This window comes from Grampus griseus (genome assembly GCF_964374135.1).
Source record: "Grampus griseus genome assembly, chromosome: 3".
In the NCBI taxonomy this organism is placed as follows: domain Eukaryota; kingdom Metazoa; phylum Chordata; class Mammalia; order Artiodactyla; family Delphinidae; genus Grampus; species Grampus griseus.
Genome location: NC_139019.1, coordinates 8,966,717 through 8,984,778, shown reverse-complemented (window position 1 = coordinate 8,984,778; position 18,062 = coordinate 8,966,717). Strand labels below are relative to the sequence as shown.

At 41.4% G+C, this 18,062-nt stretch overlaps 1 protein-coding gene across 1 annotated transcript; it reads right to left on the bottom strand.

The window, feature by feature from the left end:
- Positions 1-17,414: 17,414 nt before the first annotated feature.
- LOC309820955 (large ribosomal subunit protein eL42-like) lies at positions 17,415-17,756 on the bottom strand (the record flags this gene model as incomplete). Its single annotated transcript, XM_082652013.1, has 1 exon — positions 17,415-17,756. One exon carries the CDS (start codon positions 17,754-17,756, stop codon positions 17,415-17,417), a length of 342 nt encoding a protein of 113 aa, XP_082508139.1.
- Between the last annotated feature and the right edge of the window lie 306 nt (positions 17,757-18,062).

The window sequence follows — 18,062 nt, the reverse complement described above, 5'->3', positions numbered from 1 at the left end:
CGTCCATTTCTTCCTCAAAAGCAGAGAAACCCTGGGTAAATATTACAAAATGTTTTAAAAGTACATAGTCAAGTTCAAACGTAAGGGAAATTTTCTGGTGCTGCCAGAAACTGTTAGGGCACTTACACAAAGAAATGCAGGTTTGGACAAGGGCCCTACCAGCTGAGGGCCAGAGTTTTAATGCCCATTTGGGAGACACTGGTGGGGTCTTAGACCCTGGGGAGCTAGAAGTAGCTGAAATTGCTAGCCCTACATAAACCCAGCACCTTTGTAGGCCTTCTGTCTCCATCATAAAGTCATTCTGTTATTCGAAATGGAGTAGGATTAGTTATATATGGCTGTGTAACTAATTACCCCAAAGCCTCTCAGCTTAAAACAACAAACATTTATTATCTCACAGTTTCTGTAGGCCAGGCAACTGAATGTGGCTTAGCAGAGCCCTCAGACTCAGGGTCTGAAAGACCAGGCTGAAATCAGGGTGTCAACCAGGGGTGGGTTTGCTTCCAAGCTCACTCATGTGGCTGTTGGGAATATTTCATTCCTCACAAGCTGTTGGCCTGAAGGTCTCAGTTCATTGCTGAATACTGGTCAGAGGTCTCTCTCAGATCCTCGCCACTGAGTCTCCCTATAGGACAGCTCGCAACATGGCAACAAGCTCCCATCAGACCAAGCAAACAAAACAGTGAGAGAGGGTAGGCATAATGAAAGCCAGAACCTTTTGTAACCAACCTCAGAAGAGGCATCCCATCATTTTTGCTACATTCTGTCTGTTTATTAGGTTCAGGTCATGCTCAAGGGGTGGGATTTACACAAGGCTGTGAAGACCAGGAGACAGAGATGGTTGGGAATCATCTTAGAAGCTGTGTAACACATGGTTATTGATCTGGACCCATATGTTCTTGTCCAGGAGTGAGTTATTAGAATGTAGAACTTTGGAGGAGAGATCGTGCAGACCTAAGATTCAGAGCTCTAAGGTGTGCAACCCAGCTGGTATTGGTGTTTCTTGGGGTAATGTTGACACTGGTGGTGTGAGAAGAAGCTAGAAGCTAGAACCACTGCCATCACTGGGATGATGAACCATTGCCAAGGTGATGCTTCAGGAGTAGTGAGCAAACAGGAAGTCTATTCTCTCTCCTTCTGCCTCCCACTCTCACTCTGAGCCCCTTATTGGCAAAAGCTGAAAGAGAGGAAGATGGCAGAAGGGAAATATGATTTGCAGAATCCCAGCCCTGGCATCAGAAAATACAGTGTAGAAGGAGCAGGGAGAAGGCTGAGATCCCGCAGCTGAATAACCAGCACAAACAGCAAAAAGGACTATCTTCCTACTGGCCCAAGAAGGTGGAAGAGGCTTCTCTCTGCCTGGGGATCTGTATGGAAAACAATATTAACATCTCCTATGAGATATCAAAACAGTAATTTTGTACACAGCATAGATGTGGAGTATGAATTTATGCTATCCACATAATACAGGGATTTCAACAAATAACAACAAAAAATCCCAGGTAAGTGAACCCCTGTGGTTCCCAGTAGAAGCAGATGCAAAAACCCTCTGTAAGGACGTTTATATAACTCAGGGCATATGGGCTTCCTACAGAAAGAAAGAAATCTCCACTAAAGATGAGCTCATTATCAAAATTAAAAAACCGAAGAGGAAATGGTTCACCATAATGGGATTCAACGATCACCAAAACAGAAGAAAGAAAAGAAAGAAAACAGAAGTAGCCCAGTCAAGGACTTGAGAGGTTAGAAGAATCTTTAAGAGATTTTAAGTTCATCTGTTAAAAAGAATAACAAAGATCAAAAAATAATCATAATGAAAGAACAAGAAAACATGAGGCAAAAGAGGCATATTTTTCTAACAGTTAAAATAGGACATCTAGAGGAGAAAAATATGTCAATTGAAACTTAAAACTCAGTGGTCAGGTTAAATAGCAGATTAGACAAAACTGAAGGGAGAATTAGCCAACTGAAAGCTCTAGATCTAAACAAATTATCCAGAATGTAGCACAGAGAGAGACAAAGAGTTATTTCTTAAAGGGGGTTCCTAGTTAAACATGGCACCTTCAATATAAACATTTATCACCCTCCTTCATGAAATTTCCCCTAAAGTGGTGGTGGTAAAAAGAATGCAGAGGAACTTCCATGGCGGTTCAGTGGTTAAGACTCAGCACTTCCACTGGAGGGGACATGGGTTCGATCCCTGATCAAGGAGTTAAGATCCCACATGCCACAAGGTGCAGCCAAAAAAAAAAAAAAAAGAAAAAAAAAGAAAGCAGAAACTCAAAGCACAGACAGAATGGGAGAGCAGTGCGGTAATAAAATGTTAGTAGTTAACATTTAGCCCAGAAAAAGCTAAAACCTAAACTGGCAAACCTAAAATGGCAAAGCTGGAAAGCAGGCTGATTCATGCTGCAAAGATCTGGTACCTCTGAGGGCAGGGGTGCATGTAGAACTCCAAACAGAACTAGCTGAAAGACTGAATGAGAAAAGGTTGGGACCAGTTCCCCTCTCATTCCGTAGCAGAAAACTCTGAGGAGAAGTTGAACTAGACAGACTCTGGACTCAGCAAAATTCACCTCCATCATAGACAAGGACCACGCTAAACACTGACGAGTCAGCAAAATTCTGCAAATTGCAAGATGAGCCCTGGACACTTTCTGCATTTGAGTTTGAGAACGTCGGCAGCCACTGTCTACCCCTCAGACAGGCAAGTGCAGGACATCCCCTTTGGGAGACTGAACAGCTCCAAAGAAAACATCTATTTTTAATATAAAATACTTTCCTCCAATGCCTGTTAATTTTTTAGCTAGCTTCATATTAAGAGTGAGGATTAATAAGTTGATTGGGGGACTTCCCTAGTGGTCCAGTGGTCTAGTGGTCCGTCTTCCAATGAAGGGGATGTGGGTGCAATTCCTGGTTGGGGAACTAAGATCCCACATGCTACAGGGCAACTAAGCCCACTGGCCACAATTACTGAACTCGTGTACCTCAATGAGAGAGCCCGCAGGCTGCAAACTACAGAGCCCATGAGCTCTGGAACCCGCGCATCACAACTAGAGAGAGAAGCCTGCGTGCCACCACTAGAGAGAAGCCTGCGCACCACAATGAAGGGTCCGCACCACATCGATAGATCCCGAGTACCACAACTAAGACCTGATGCAGCCAAAAATAAAATAAATAAATAAAGTTCACTGGAAGCTCTATGTACTGAAAAGAAAAAGAAAAGAAAGAAGTGAAAAGAAAAGTAAAGAGGCTCTGAGGAAACATAGGCAATACTTAGAAGAAACAGAAAAAAGAAGCAAAAAAAATGTATAATATCTTCAGAGTTATAAGAGAAGACAGCACATACATTAAACAAAAACAGGAGACAATTAAAAAAGGAACAACTGAAGAACAAAAATAATCTCTTGGAAAATAAAAATATGATGGTAAAAAAAAAATTTTCCATGATGAGGTTGAAAGGTAATGGAGGAAAGGGGAGTGATGACAAAGAAGGTGTAAATGAGAGCTAATTCCTCATCTTCTGTAGTAAAAAATCAGTAGATGATATCCAAATCTGAAAAATCAATAATAACATCAGCATGTTGTAGTGATACAGAGGTGAATGTCAGAAGAAGCAAACAAAAGAGTTGAAAACAGTTGTGTCTGGGAGTTGGAATCTAGTGTGAGCCAGGGACTATTCTATCTGGTCATAAGTCTTTTAGAACCATTTGACTTTTAAGCATTACATATGTATTACTTCAACAAAAATAAAGTTAAAACTATTTATGTAGAAGACGCCAGAAGAGTAAGATGCAAAGATCACCTTCCTCCCCATGGATACATCAGAAATACATCTACATGTGGAACAACTCCTACAGAACACCTACTGAATGCTGGCAGAAGACCTCAGACCTCCCAAAAAGCAAGAAACTCCTCACGTACCTTGGTAGGGCAAAAGAAAAAAAGAAAAAACAGAGACAAAAGAATAGGGATGGGATCTGCACCAGTGGGAGGGAGCTGGGAAGGAGGAAAGGTTTCCACATACTAGGAGCCCCTCCACTGGCAGAGACTGCGGGTGGCAGAGAGGGGGTGCTTCGGAGCCGCGGAGGAGAGCATAGCAACAGGGGTGCAGAGGGCAAAGCGAAGAGATTCCCGCACAGAGGATCGGTGCCGACCGGCACTCACCAGCCCGAGAGGCTTGTCTGCTCACCCGCCGGGGCGGGCGGGGCTGGGAGCTGAGGCTCGGGCTTCAGTAGGAGCGCAGGGAGAGGACTGAGGTTGGCAGCGTAAACACAGCCTTAAGGGGTTAGTGCACCACGGCTAGCCGGGAGGGAGTCTGGGAAAAGGTCTGGAGCTGCCGAAGGGGCAAGAGACTTTTTCTTCCCTCTTTGACTCCTGGTGCGCAAGGAGAGGGGATTCAGAGCGCTGCTTAAAGGAGCTCCAGAGACGAGCGTGAGCCGCGGCTGAAAGCACGGACCACAGAGAGGGGCAGGAGACGCTAAGGCTGCTGCTGCCGCCACCAAGAAGCCTGTGTGTGAGCACAGGTCACTATCCACACACCCCTTCCTGGGAGCCTGTGCAGCCCGCCACTGCCAGGTTCCCGGGATCCAGGGACAACTCCCCCGGGAGAACGCATGGCACGCCTCAGGCTGGTGCAACGTCACGCCAGCCTCTGCCACCGCAGGCTCACCCCGCACTCCGTGCCCCTCCCTCCCCCTGGCCTGAGTGAGCCAGAGCCCCCAGATCAGCAGCTCCTTTAACCCCGGCCTGTCTGAGCGAAGAACAGACGCCGCCCTCCGGGGACCTACACACAGAGGCGGGGCCAAATCCAAAGCTGAGCCTCTGGGAGCTGTGAGAACAAAGAAGAGAAAGGGAAATCTCTCCCAGTAGCCTCAGGAGCAGCGGATTAAAGCTCCACAATCAACTTGATGTACCTGCATCTGTGCAATACATGAATAGACAACAAATCACCCCAAATTGAGGTGGACTTTAAGAGCAAGATTTATTTTTTCCCCTTTTCCTCTTTTTGTGAGTGTGTATGTGTATGCTTCTGTGTGAGATTTTGTCTGTATAGCTTTGCTTTCACCATTTGTCCTAGGGTTCTATCCGTCTGTTTTTTGTTTTTAATTTTTTAAAAAGTTTTTTTCTTAATAATTATTTTTTTATTTTAATAACTTTATTTTATTTTGCCTTACTTTATTTTATTTTCTTTTATCCTCTTTCTTTCTTTCTTTCTTTCTTTCTTTCTTTCTTTCTTTCTTTCTTTCTTTCTACTTTTTCCTCCTTTGATTCTGAGCTCTGTGGATGAAAGGCTCTTGGTGCTACAGCCAGCACTCAGTGCTGTGCCTCTGAGGTGGGAGAGCCAACTTCAGGACACTGGTCCACAAGAGACCTCCCAGCTCCACATAATATCAAATGGTGAAAATCTCCCAGAGATCTCCATCTCAACACCAACACCCAGCTTCACTCAACAACCAGCAATCTACAGTGCTGGACACCCTATGCCAAACAACTAGCAAGACAAGAACACAACCCCACCCATTAGCAGAGAGGCTGCCTAAAATCATAATAAGGCCACAGACACCCCAAAACACACCACCAGACGTGAACCTGCCCACGAGAAACACAAGATCCAGCCTCATCCACCCGAACACAGGCACTAGTCCACTCCACCAGGAAGCCTACACAACCCACTGAACCAACTTTAGCCACTGGGGACTGACACCAAAAACAATGGGAACTACAAACCTGCAGCCTGCAAAAAGGAAACCCCAAACACAGTAAGATAAGCAAAATGAGAAGACAGAAAACACATAGCAGATGAAGGAGCAAGATAAAAACCCACCAGACCTAACAAATGAAGAGGAAATAGGCAGTCTACCTGAAAAAGAATTCAGAATAATGATAGTAAAGATGATCCAAAATCTTGGAAATAGAATAGAGAAAATGCAAGAAACATTTAACAAGGACCTAGAAGAACTAAAGATGAAACAAGCAATGATGAACAACACAATAAATGAAATCAAAAATACTCTAGAAGGGATCAATAGCAGAATAACTGAGGCAGAAGAACGTATAAGTGACCTGGAAGATAAAATAGTGGAAATAACTACTGCAGAGCAGAATAAAGAAAAAAGAATGAAAAGAACAGAGGACAGTCTTAGAGACCTCTGGGACAACATTAAACACACCAATATTCGAATAATAGGGGCTCCAGAAGAAGAAGAGAAAAAGAAAGGGACTGAGAAAATATTTGAAGAGATTATAGTTGAAAACTTCCCTAATATGGGAAAGGAAATAGTTAATCAAGTCCAGGAAGCACAGAGAGTCCCATACAGGATAAATCCAAGGAGAAACATGCCAAGACACATATTAATCAAACTGTCAAATATTAAATACAAAGAAAACATGTTAAAAGAAGCAAGGGAAAAACAACAAATAACACACAAGGGAATCCCCATAAGGTTAACAGCTGATCTTTCAGCAGAAACTCTGCAAGCCAGAAGGGACTTGCAGGACATATTTAAAGTGATGAAGGAGAAAAACCTAAAACCAAGATTACTCTACCCAGCAAGGATCTCGTTCAGATTTGATGGAGAAATTAAAACCTTCACAGATAAGAAAAAGCTGAGAGAGTTCAGCATCACCAAACCAGCTTTACAACAAATGTTAAACGATCTTCTCTAGGCAAGAAACACAAGAGAAGGAAAAGACCTATAATAACAAACCCAAAACAATTATGAAAATGGTAATAGGAACATACATATCGATAATTACCTTAAATGTAAATGGTTTAAATGCTCCCACCAAAAGACACAAACTGGCTGAATGGATACAAAAACAAGACCCATATATATGCTGTCTACAAGAGACCCACTTCAGACCTAGAGACACATACAGACTGAAAGTGAGGGGATGGATAAAGATATTCCATGCAAATGGAAACCAAAAGAAAGTTGGAGTAGCAATTCTCATATCAGACAAAATAGACTTTAAAATAAAGACTATTAGAAGAGACAAAGAAGGACACTACATAATGATGAAGGGATCAATCCAAGAAGAAGATATAACAATTGTAAATGTTTATGCACCCAACATAGGAGCACCTCAATACATAAGGCAAATACTAACAGCCATAAAAAGGGAAATCAACAGTAACACATTCATAGTAGGGGACTTTAACACCCCACTTTCACCAATGGACAGATCATCCAAAATGAAAATAAATAAGGAAACACAAGCTTTAAATGATACATTAAACAAGATGAACTTAATTGATATTTATAGGACATTCCATCCAAAAACAACAGAATACACATTTTTCTCAAGTGCTCATGGAATGTTCTCCAGGATAGATCATATCTTGGGTCACAAATCAAGCCTTGGTAAATTTAAGAAAATTGAAATTGTATCAAGTATCTTTTCCAACCACAACGCTATGAGACTAGATATCAATTGCAGGAAGAGATCTGTAAAAAATACAAACAAATGGAGACTAAACAATACACTACTTAATAACGAAGTGATCACTGAGGAAATCAAAGAGGAAATCAAAAAATACCTAGAAACAAATGACAATGGAGACACGACAAGCCAAAACCTATGGGATGCAGCAAAAGCAGTCTTAAGAGGGAAGTTTACAGCAATACAATCCTACCTTAAGAAACAGGAAACACCTCGAATAAACAACCTAACCTTGCACCTAAAGCAATTAGAGAAAGAAGAACAAAAAATCCTAAAGTCAGCAGAAGGAAGAAATCATAAAGATCAGATCAGAAATAAATGAAAAACAAATGAAGGAAATGATAGCAAAGGTCAATAAAATCAAAAGCTGGTTCTTTGAAAAGATAAACAAAATTGATAAACCATTAGCCAGACTCATCAAGAAAAAAAGGGAGAAGACTCAAATCAATAGAATTAGAAATGAAAAAGGAGAAGTAACAACTGACACTGCAGAAATACAAAAGATCATGAGAGATTACCACAAGCAACTCTATGCCAATAAAATGGACAACCTGGAAGAAATGGACAAATTCTTAGAAATGCACAACGTGCCAAGGCTGAATCAGGAAGAAATAGAAAATATGAACAAACCAATCACAAGCACTGAAATTGAAACTGTGATTAAAAATCTTCCAACAAACAAAAGCCCAGGACCAGATGGCTTCACAGGCAAATTCTATCACACATTTAGAGAAGAGATAACACCTATCCTTCTCAAACTCTTCCAAAATATAGCAGAGGGAGGAACACTCCCAAACTCATTCTATGAGGCCACCATCACCCTGATACCAAAACCAGGCAAGGATGTCACAAAGAAAGAAAACTACAGGCCAATATCACTGATGAACATAGATGCAAAAATCCTCAACAAAATACTAGCAAACAGAATCCAACAGCACATTAAAAGGATTATACTCCATGATCAAGTGGGGTTTATCCCAGGAATGCAAGGATTCTTCGATATGCACAAATCATTCATTGTGATACACCATATTAACAAATTGAAGAAGAAAAACCATATGGTCATCTCAATTGATGCAGAGAAAGCTTTCAACAAAATTCAGCACGCTTTTATGATAAAAACCCTCCAGAAAGTGGGCATAGAGGGAACTTTCCTCAACATAATAAAGGCCATATATGACAAACCCACAGCCAACATCGTCGTCAATGGTGAAAAACTGAAACCATTTCCACTAAGATCAGGAACAAGACAAGGTTGCCCACTCTCACCACTCTTATACAACATAGTTTTGGAAGTTTTAGCCACAGCAATCAGAGAAGAAAAGGAAATCAAAGGAATCCAAATCAGAAAAGAAGAAGTAAAGCTGTCACTGTTTGCAGATGACATGATACTATACATAGAGAATCCTAAAGATGCTACCAGAAAACTACTAGAGCTAATCAATGAATTTGGTAAAGTAGCAGGATACAAAATTAATGCACAGAAATCTCTGGCATTCCTAACACTAATGATGAAAAATCTGAAAGTGAAATCAAGAAAACACTCCCATTTACCATTGCAACAAAAAGAATAAAATATCTAGGAATAAACCTACCTAAGGAGACAAAAGCCCTGTATGCAGAAAATTATAAGACACTGATGAAAGAAATTAAAGATGATACAAATAGGTGGAGAGATATACCATGTTCTTGGATTGGAAGAATCAACATTGTGAAAATGACTATACTACCCAAAGCAATCTACAGATTCAATGCAATCCCTATCAAACTACCACTGGCATTTTTCACAGAACTAGAACAAAAAATTTCACAATTTGTATGGAAACACAAAAGACCCCGAATAGCCAAAGCAATCTTGAGAATGAAAAATGGAGCTGGAGGAATCAGGCTCCCTGACTTCAGACTACACTACAAAGCTACAGTAATCAAGACAGTATGGTACTGGCACAAAAACAGAAAGATAGATCAATGTAACAGGGTAGAAAGCCCAGAGATAAGCCCATGCACATATGGTCACCTTATCTTTGATAAAGGAGGCAGGAATGTACAGTGGAGAAAGGACAGCCTCTTCAATAAGTGGTGCTGGGAAAACTGGACAGGTACATGTAAAAGTATGAGATTAGATCACTCCCTAACACCATACACAAAAATAAGCTCAAAATGGATTAATGACCTCAATGTAAGGCCAGAAACTATCAAACTCTTAGAGGAAAGCATAGACAGAACACTCTATGACATAAATCACAGTAAGATCCTTTTTGACCCACTTCCTAGAGATATGGAAATAAAAACAAAAATAAACAAATGGAACCTAATGAAACTTCAAAGCTTTTGCACAGCAAAGGAAACCATAAACAAGACCAAAAGACAACTCTCAGAATGGGAGAAAATATTTGCAAATGAAGAAACTGACAAAGGATTAATCTCCAACATTTACAAGCAGCTCATGCAGCTCAATAACAGTAAAACAAACAACCCAATCCAAAAATGGGCAGAATACCTAAACAGACATTTCTCCAAAGAAGATATACAGACTGCCAACAAACACATGAAAAAATGCTTATCATCATTAATCATTAGAGAAATGCAAATCAAAACTATAATGAGATATCATCTCACACAAGTCAGAATGGCCATCATCAAAAAATCTACAAACAATAAATGCTGGAGAGGGTATGGAGAAAAGGGAACACTCTTGCATTGCTGGTGGGAATGTGAATTGGTACAGCCACTATGGAGAACAGTATGGAGGTTCCTTAAAAAACTACAAATAGAACTACCATATGACCTAGCAATCCCACTACTGGGCATATACCCTGAGAAAACCATAATTCAAAAAGAGTCATGTACCAAAATGTTCATTGCAGCTCTATTTACAATAGCCAGGAGAAGGAAACAACCTAAGTGTCCATCATTGGATGAACGGATAAAGAAGATGTGGCACATATATACAATGGAATATTACTCAGCCATAAAAAGAAACGAAATTGAGTTATTTATAGTGAGGTGGATGGACCCAGAGACTGTCATACAGAGTGAAGTAAGTCAGAAAGAGAAAAACAAATACTGTATGCTAACACATATATATGGAATCTAAAAAAACAAACAAACAAAAATGGTTCTGAAGAGCCTAGGGGCAGGACAGGAATAAAGACACAGACCTACTAGAGAATGGACTTGAGGATATGGGGAGCGGGAAGGGTAAGCTGTGACAAAGTGAGAGACTGGCATGGACATATATACACTACCAAATGTAAAATAGACAGTGAGAAGCAGCCACATAGCACAGGCAGATCAGCTCGGTTCTTTGTGACCACGTAGAAGGGTGGGATAGGGAGGGTGGGAGGGAGGGAGATGCAAGAGGGAAGAGATATGGGAACATATGTATATGTATAACTGATTCACTTTGTTTTAAAGCAGAAACTAACACACCATTGTAAAGCAATTATACTCCAATTAAGATGTAAAACAAAACAAAAAAAAAACTATATATGTATACATATACCTGTGTGTGCATGCATAGGAATCACATAGCATAAAATGAGAAGATCCAACATATGCCTAAAATATCGTTTCAGAAGGAGAAATAGGGAAAATGGGAGGGATACAATATTTTTAAAGATATTGGCTAAGAACTTTGCATTTTTAAAGAAATACATGCTGTTCGGATTAAGGAAGCTCTTTAAGTCTCAAGCTGTGCCTGCTTGATGAAACTGTTATGTAGGTTAAATGAGCTAATACTTATGATGGGATTAGAAGAAGCCCTGTCACAGAATAAGCTCTCAGTATATGACAGTATCACTATTTCTTAATATGCAATTGAGACAACATTCCAGGATCCTTAGGGTCCTGGAAGAAGAATTGAGGGGTCCATGTGCCCTACCAAACTGTAATGCCTTAAGGGGACCACAAAAGCCTTATTAGATTTTACTCATATGCATGTAGTTATCTAAGTCTGACAATTTAGTTTTGCAGGTGTAATAACATCAGTAGGTACCATTTATTGAGCGCCAACTGTGTGTGACTCCCTGTATTTTACATGCAGCATCTTATTTAACCCTCGTGACAATCCTATGCAATGGGCACTATCAGGATGCCCATTTTACAGATGAGGAACCCAAGGCACAGGGAGGTTGATTAACCTCCCCCGAAAGATAGAGAATAGCAGATCCAGGGTTTGAATCCAAGTATTCCCAGCTCCAAAGTTAACTTCTCTAGAAAAGGGTTTCTCAACCTCAGCACTACTGGCACTCTGAGCTGGATAATGCTTTGTTGTGGGGCTGTCCTGTGCATTGTAGGATGTTGAGCAGCATCCCTGACCCTGAATCACTAACTCCCCCATCCAATCATGACAAATAAAATGTCTTCAGACGTTACCAGATATCCGCTGAAGGTGAACAATCCCCTGGTTAAGAGCCACTGCTCTGGATCATCTTCCTGTATCCCCAGAGTAGAGGCTACAACCATCTCCTTAAATCAGCAGAACAGAGCTCAGGAATTGGGCTCAGGTGTCAGGACAACAGGCTCTGTTGTCTACATGGGGCTCTGAGTCTCTCCACACCTCAGTCTTCCCCACTTTAAAATGAAAGTGGATTGGATGTGAGCTGAGGATTCTATCACCTCTGAAATCACATGATCCCCATACAACCTGGAAATATTTTTGAGTGTGGTGATCCAAAAGTGGTATGTTTTTACCAGTCAGAATGGCCATCATCAAAACATCTACAAATAATAAATGCTGGAGAGGGTGTGGAGAAAAGGGAACCCTCCTACACTATTGGTGGGAATGTAAATTGGTACAGCCACTATGGAGAACAGTATGGAGGTTCCTTAAAAACTAAAAATAGAATTACCATATGATCCAGCAATCCCACTCCTCCACATATATCCAATAAAGAAAAACACTCTAATTCAAAAAGATACATGCACCGCCATGTTCATAGCAGCACTATTTACAATGTCCAGGACATGGAAGCAACCTAAGTGTCCATCGACAGATGAATGGATAAAGAAGATGTGGTATATATGTACAATGAAATATTACTCAGCCATAAAAAATAATGAAATAATGCCATTTGCAGCAACATGGATGGACCTAGAGATTACCATACTAAGTGAAGTAAGTCAGGCAAAGACAAATACCATATGATATCACTTATATTTGGAATCTTAAAAAGAGATATTAATGAACTTATTTACAAACCAGAATCAGACTCACAGATATAGAAAACAAATTTATGGTTACAGAAGGGGAAAGGTAGGAGGGAGCGACAAATTAGGAGTTTTGGATTAACAGATATACACCACTGTATATAAGTAGATAAATAACAAGGACCTACTGTATACCACAGGGAACTATATTCAAAATCTTGTAATGAACTATAATGGAAAAGAATCTGAAAAAGAATATAAATATAACTGAATCACTTTGCTGTACACCTGAAACTAACACAATGTTGTAAATCAACTGTACTTCGATTTAAAAATAGTGGTATGTTTCTGAGGCACAAATTGCAGCTGCCTACTCTACCGTGTCCCCTGGTTTGAGCGACTCATTAAAATGACCCCATAATGGGAGCTCCCGGAAGGAATGGCCAGTGTAGACTGAGAGCAGCTTGTTTATCCTCTCATTTGTAGTCCAGTCGATCGGCCATGTATCTATTCCATGACACTCTACCAATTTACTCAATACGCTGCGGCATCCAGAGGGACACGGAGCAATACACAGTACTGCAACACGTGATTCTTCTCTGAGGGAGCACAGGATTACTAGAGAATTCTAAAAAAGCACAATTCTCCTCTGCCTGAAATGAGTAGATATCTCATTTTTAAAGAACATGAGTTCTTTTGAAAAAATTAACTTGTTTTCTAAAATAAAATATAAATTTACCTGTTTTTCAGCAGAACTTTGAGTTTCTCAAAGAATGAAAATGCAGGGTCCAGTTACACAGTATCTAATATCTGTACAGTGCTTTTAAACCTATGACCATGTTTTAGTACCTACTTTTTATTTTCACAACACTGTGAGTTCAATATCAAATTTTCAGCTATTACCATTCTTAGATGAAGAGACTTAGGCACAGACCGCTAATTGCCACAGATGACATGACAGAATACTGCTGAGGTCCTTCCATATCGGGGTTCTCACTTCAGCGGTGTCCATTACCCAACAAAGAACACAGGTTGACCTGAAAGGGCAACTTCTCCACACTTTCCATGGCGGTCTGGTCCCCATTCATTTTATGTCAAGTTTTGAGGCTCTGCAACTCAACAGAGATAGGGGAGAATAAAAGGCTTGGGAAAAGTTCAAAAACAATGGACTCCATCTGAATTTGAAAAATGGAACCTAACAGAGGAAACTTGGAAAAAAGAGGAATGGGGAAGACAAGGCAGAATACAATTGTTCATACAAAAATCAGAATTTTTTTAAAATCCAACTAGAATTAATCAAGTTTAGACCTGAATTAAAGCAATGAAAACTTGAAAGTTTGCAAATAAGGTCCCATTAAGCCCCCTGCGGAGTTGCAGATGCAGGATCCTGGGTAGGATTCACAGGGCAAGGTAGAAGTAGGAGACAACTGATGACAGATGATGATCTCCAATCCTTGTTTAAAGCTTCCCAAATCATTACCCTCCACCCTCTCATCTCTGCTAAGTTACTCTCTGTACAGAGCTTTGGCAGGGAACCTGGCCCGCAGTTTTCATTGCCCTTGTGGACATTGGAAATAACCTGTTGCAATTAAAAAAAAGTCAGGATTGGAAATCAGGAGACCTAGTCCTAGACTTGCTTCCACTATGGACCAGCCTGATGACCCTTGACAAGGCGTTAAACCCCTGGGGGCAGCGTTTCTCCCTTGTGGAATGACTGTATTGAACTAGCGGAACTTTAATGTCACTTTTTGCCTTGAACTTCAATAAGCCAGTCCAGATGAAGAGAAAATAGTTAAATCCCTGAAGTTTAACTGAGATCCCTAGAATCTCTAGCTTGTCTTTTCTCCCTGTTTCTGTCCAAGCAGTGTCTTCAGTTCTCATTTCCCCATTAAAATAGAGTAGAGCTGATTCCAGCATTTGTACTTTGTCAGAAAGCCTTTTATACCAACCTGTTGTCTCCCGTTATATTTATACAAGTCTCTGAGTCTACAGTAGCCCAGATGAATGGAGTTGCAGCCAAAGCCGAGAGGAGAGATTGAACGTGTAATAAGAATGTCCTCTCAGCTCTTGCTAAGCCTTGCCCTGTGGATAACCTGGCTAGAGCCATTTCAGAAAGTCTGGGAGGTTGGGTCAAAAGAGGGAATGTGGGGGCTTGCCTCCTCCACCGCGCACCCACCCCACCTCCGCCTTTCCCTTCTCTTCATCCCATCTCTTCCCAGAGGGAGGCCCAGGAGGATAGCACGTGTGGGCAGAGGTCTGGGGGTCTTCTTGCCATTGGACCCTGAGCCTGCAAAGTACATCTTCCCTGGGGTCCACACATTTGGGGGACTCTGCACACCTCTCAACACACGCAGGAGCCAATCGTGTGTAGAATATTCCATTGCAGACAAGTAAAACCTGTGACAAGGTAGATCTGACAGACTATACCTAAGAGTTATTGGGGCTTCGTGATAATTAGGAATAAACAATAAGAAGTCCATTGGTCTGGTTTGTGAATGGAATCTATTGCCTGCTATATCAGTAAGCAAAGGAGGTTGCAGCCATCAAGCCATCACATTACAGCCTTCCCGATGGTGAGCCCCGAGGGAACTCAGGATGAAATCAGGCTGCCCAGCATCTAAAGCAGTCAGCCGCTGCAGCCACCCCCAGTAGTGCCCCCTGAGGAGACTTAGGATGTGAAAGCACAGGATACTGGCCCCAGATAGCTGAGGTGCATGTCACAGGAATGACTTCAGTGAGCCCAGACTCTTGCATCTTCCCATACACAGAAAAGCGCTAAATTCCTTAACTTGAGATGTCTGTTCTTCCTTAATTAGCAGTAACCTTTTGATGTTCCGACTACCTGGTCTTTGTTATAGAAACTCCTGTGTATCCTGGCTCCCTCTCTTAACTCTTTGGAGCAGTCCCTCAGAGTGATCTGAGATGCTGCGTCCCAGGCTTAAGTCCTCAGTTTTGTCTGCCAAATAAAACACAATTCTCAACTTTTAGGTTCTGCATTTTTTTTTCCAAGTCGACACAGTTGTGTCTGGGGGCTTTTCACTTTGCTGGCCCCTGGTTTCTCCGGGTGACAGTCTTCCCTGCTCTTTTGTACTATTGAATTCTAGTACCTTGCTCGCACTCACTCTCACACCCCCAAACACACTCAGGGGATTTAACTCTGTGCAACAAGGGTTTCATTCTCTTGGAAATCTGTGTCTTCTGCTCCATGAGATTTCCTGGGTTCTGTCCCAGACGCCCAGTTTCACCCTTCACATGCCCAGATTCCCAGAACTCTGCCTTCACGTCCTTCCTCTTCATCCTTTTACCTGTAGCATCCCTAATCACCCCCTCGGGAAAGGTCTCCACCACCAGCACAGTGAGTGTGGGCTTTGACTAGTAGATAAATGAAAAGGAAATAAGGAAGCTCAAGAAAGGGAGAGAAACAAAGTCTCCAAACATCCAGAGATGCAGAGGACTTATCTTCTCTGATCTTCTCAAGGCCACTCCACTTTGACATCTCTTATTTTTCTTCTGAATACAGTGCCTAGAAGTAAACTGAGAAAATATGTAAAATAAGAACACATGAATAAGTACCAAGAACATGAAACTGGGACTCCAACTCTCGAATCTGATGATTCCTTGGAAAACTGTTTCTAACAGACGTGTGTGTCTGACCTTTGAGATCCAGAAGGTCAGACACACCATGACATTTAAAGCACCTCTCGCTGTGTATGAAATGTTCATCCCCATAAGGAGGGGAGGAGAGGATGCAAGTTACAGCCCAGATCAAGGTAGATTGATCTGCAGGAAAACCAGGAAGCCGGAAAAAAAGAGAAGGGAGCTGAAATTTCAGGAAGGGGCTTTCTTCACTAAAAAGTCAAGTAATCGGGCTTCCCTGGTGGCGCAGTGGTTGGGAGTCCGCCTGCCGATGCAGGGGACATGGGTTCGTGACCCGGTCTGGGAAGATCCCACATGCCGCGGAGCGGCTGGGCCCGTGAGCCATGGCCACTGAGCCTGCGCGTCCGGAGCCTGTGCTCCGCAACGGGAGAGGCCACAACAGTGAGAGGCCCGCGTACTGCAAAAAAAATAAAAATAAAAAAGTTAAAAAAAAAAAAAAGTCAAGTAATCAAATCCAGCTTAACAACACAGATGCTACAGGCTGTGATCAGAGAATTTTAAATAACCAGCAAACAAGACTTCCTTCAAACATGGGTTTCTTCCTCCTGCGAGAAATAGAATAGTCAGTGCATCTACTCTTACAGCAGGAGAGGAAGGGGGAAAATAAAGGAAGAAAACGTGAATATCCAGAAAAACATCCACTTGCTGTGATGCCTTAAAAAAAGCAAAAATATTGACTCTGTATTAATCAAGGAGGAACAGCCACACGCAGCTTCCCAAAGAAGAAGTAGTTATGGTTACTGCACTTTGGAAAGCAGGAGTGGAGGGAAGTGTCACTTTAAATAACTGCAATTTAAGCAAAACAACAGCTTAATAAAGTGTCAGCAGCTCCCTCACAGTTTAAAAACAGATGGGCTTTGCTACTCAGGAAGAAAGAATTTTTCGACGTGCTGAGATTTGGAGAGTCTGTCATCGCCCTTTACTGAACCATTAAAACTCTGAAAAGCAGAAATAATGATACAATTTCCATTTCACTTCAGAAACTTTGGTGCTGTATGTTTCATGTGGTCAACAGTACAAAACCATCATCATTTTCACATTATTATACAGAGAACAGACAGTTATATATTTGCAAACTTTGAATAAGATTTTAGCTAAAGTATTTTTTTACAATCTTTTCATCTTTTTTTTTTTTAAAAAAAAACCATAATCTCAAGACTTTATTGTCTTTGGAATGAAACAGGATACGAAGCTGAGAACTGGATCACTTGGTCCTTTCTCTTCTTATCTTTTCCCAGTTCAGGATGTTTGCATCTCTTAAGAGCCAGCGTTCTCCTAGACCTGCAGTTGGGCTCAATGCATTCAAACCTCAGCACAATCTTCTTGGTAATTTTAGGCTTTTTCTGGAAAATCAGTTTAGTCTGCCCACCGTAGCCACTCTGCTTCTTGTTATAATGCTGCTTTCCCTGGGCACACAGAGTCCTTGCCCTTCCTGTTCTGAGGGATTGGTGCCTGCCATACTTCTTACAGAAAGTCTGACGGGTTTTAGGAACGTTCACCATGTTTACGTGAAAACCGTTGTCATGGAAAAAAAGCTTTTTATTTTTTCCTGATCGAATATTCAGGATGCTAACAAAATAGCTAATATTTCAACGTCAGACCTATGAATACTGTATGTGTGTGTGCACGCACAAACGTGCGCCCACATGTGTATGCATGAGTGTGTGTGTGTGTGTGTGTGTGTGTATTTCAGCTATGCAAGGTATAGCTTTCCTTCCTGCCACAGAGAGGGTGGGCATCTCCTTCCAGGATGTCCAGAATTATTCTAGTTTTAGCCATGGAAAGTTCCAGTTTCCTGGGAAATTCCT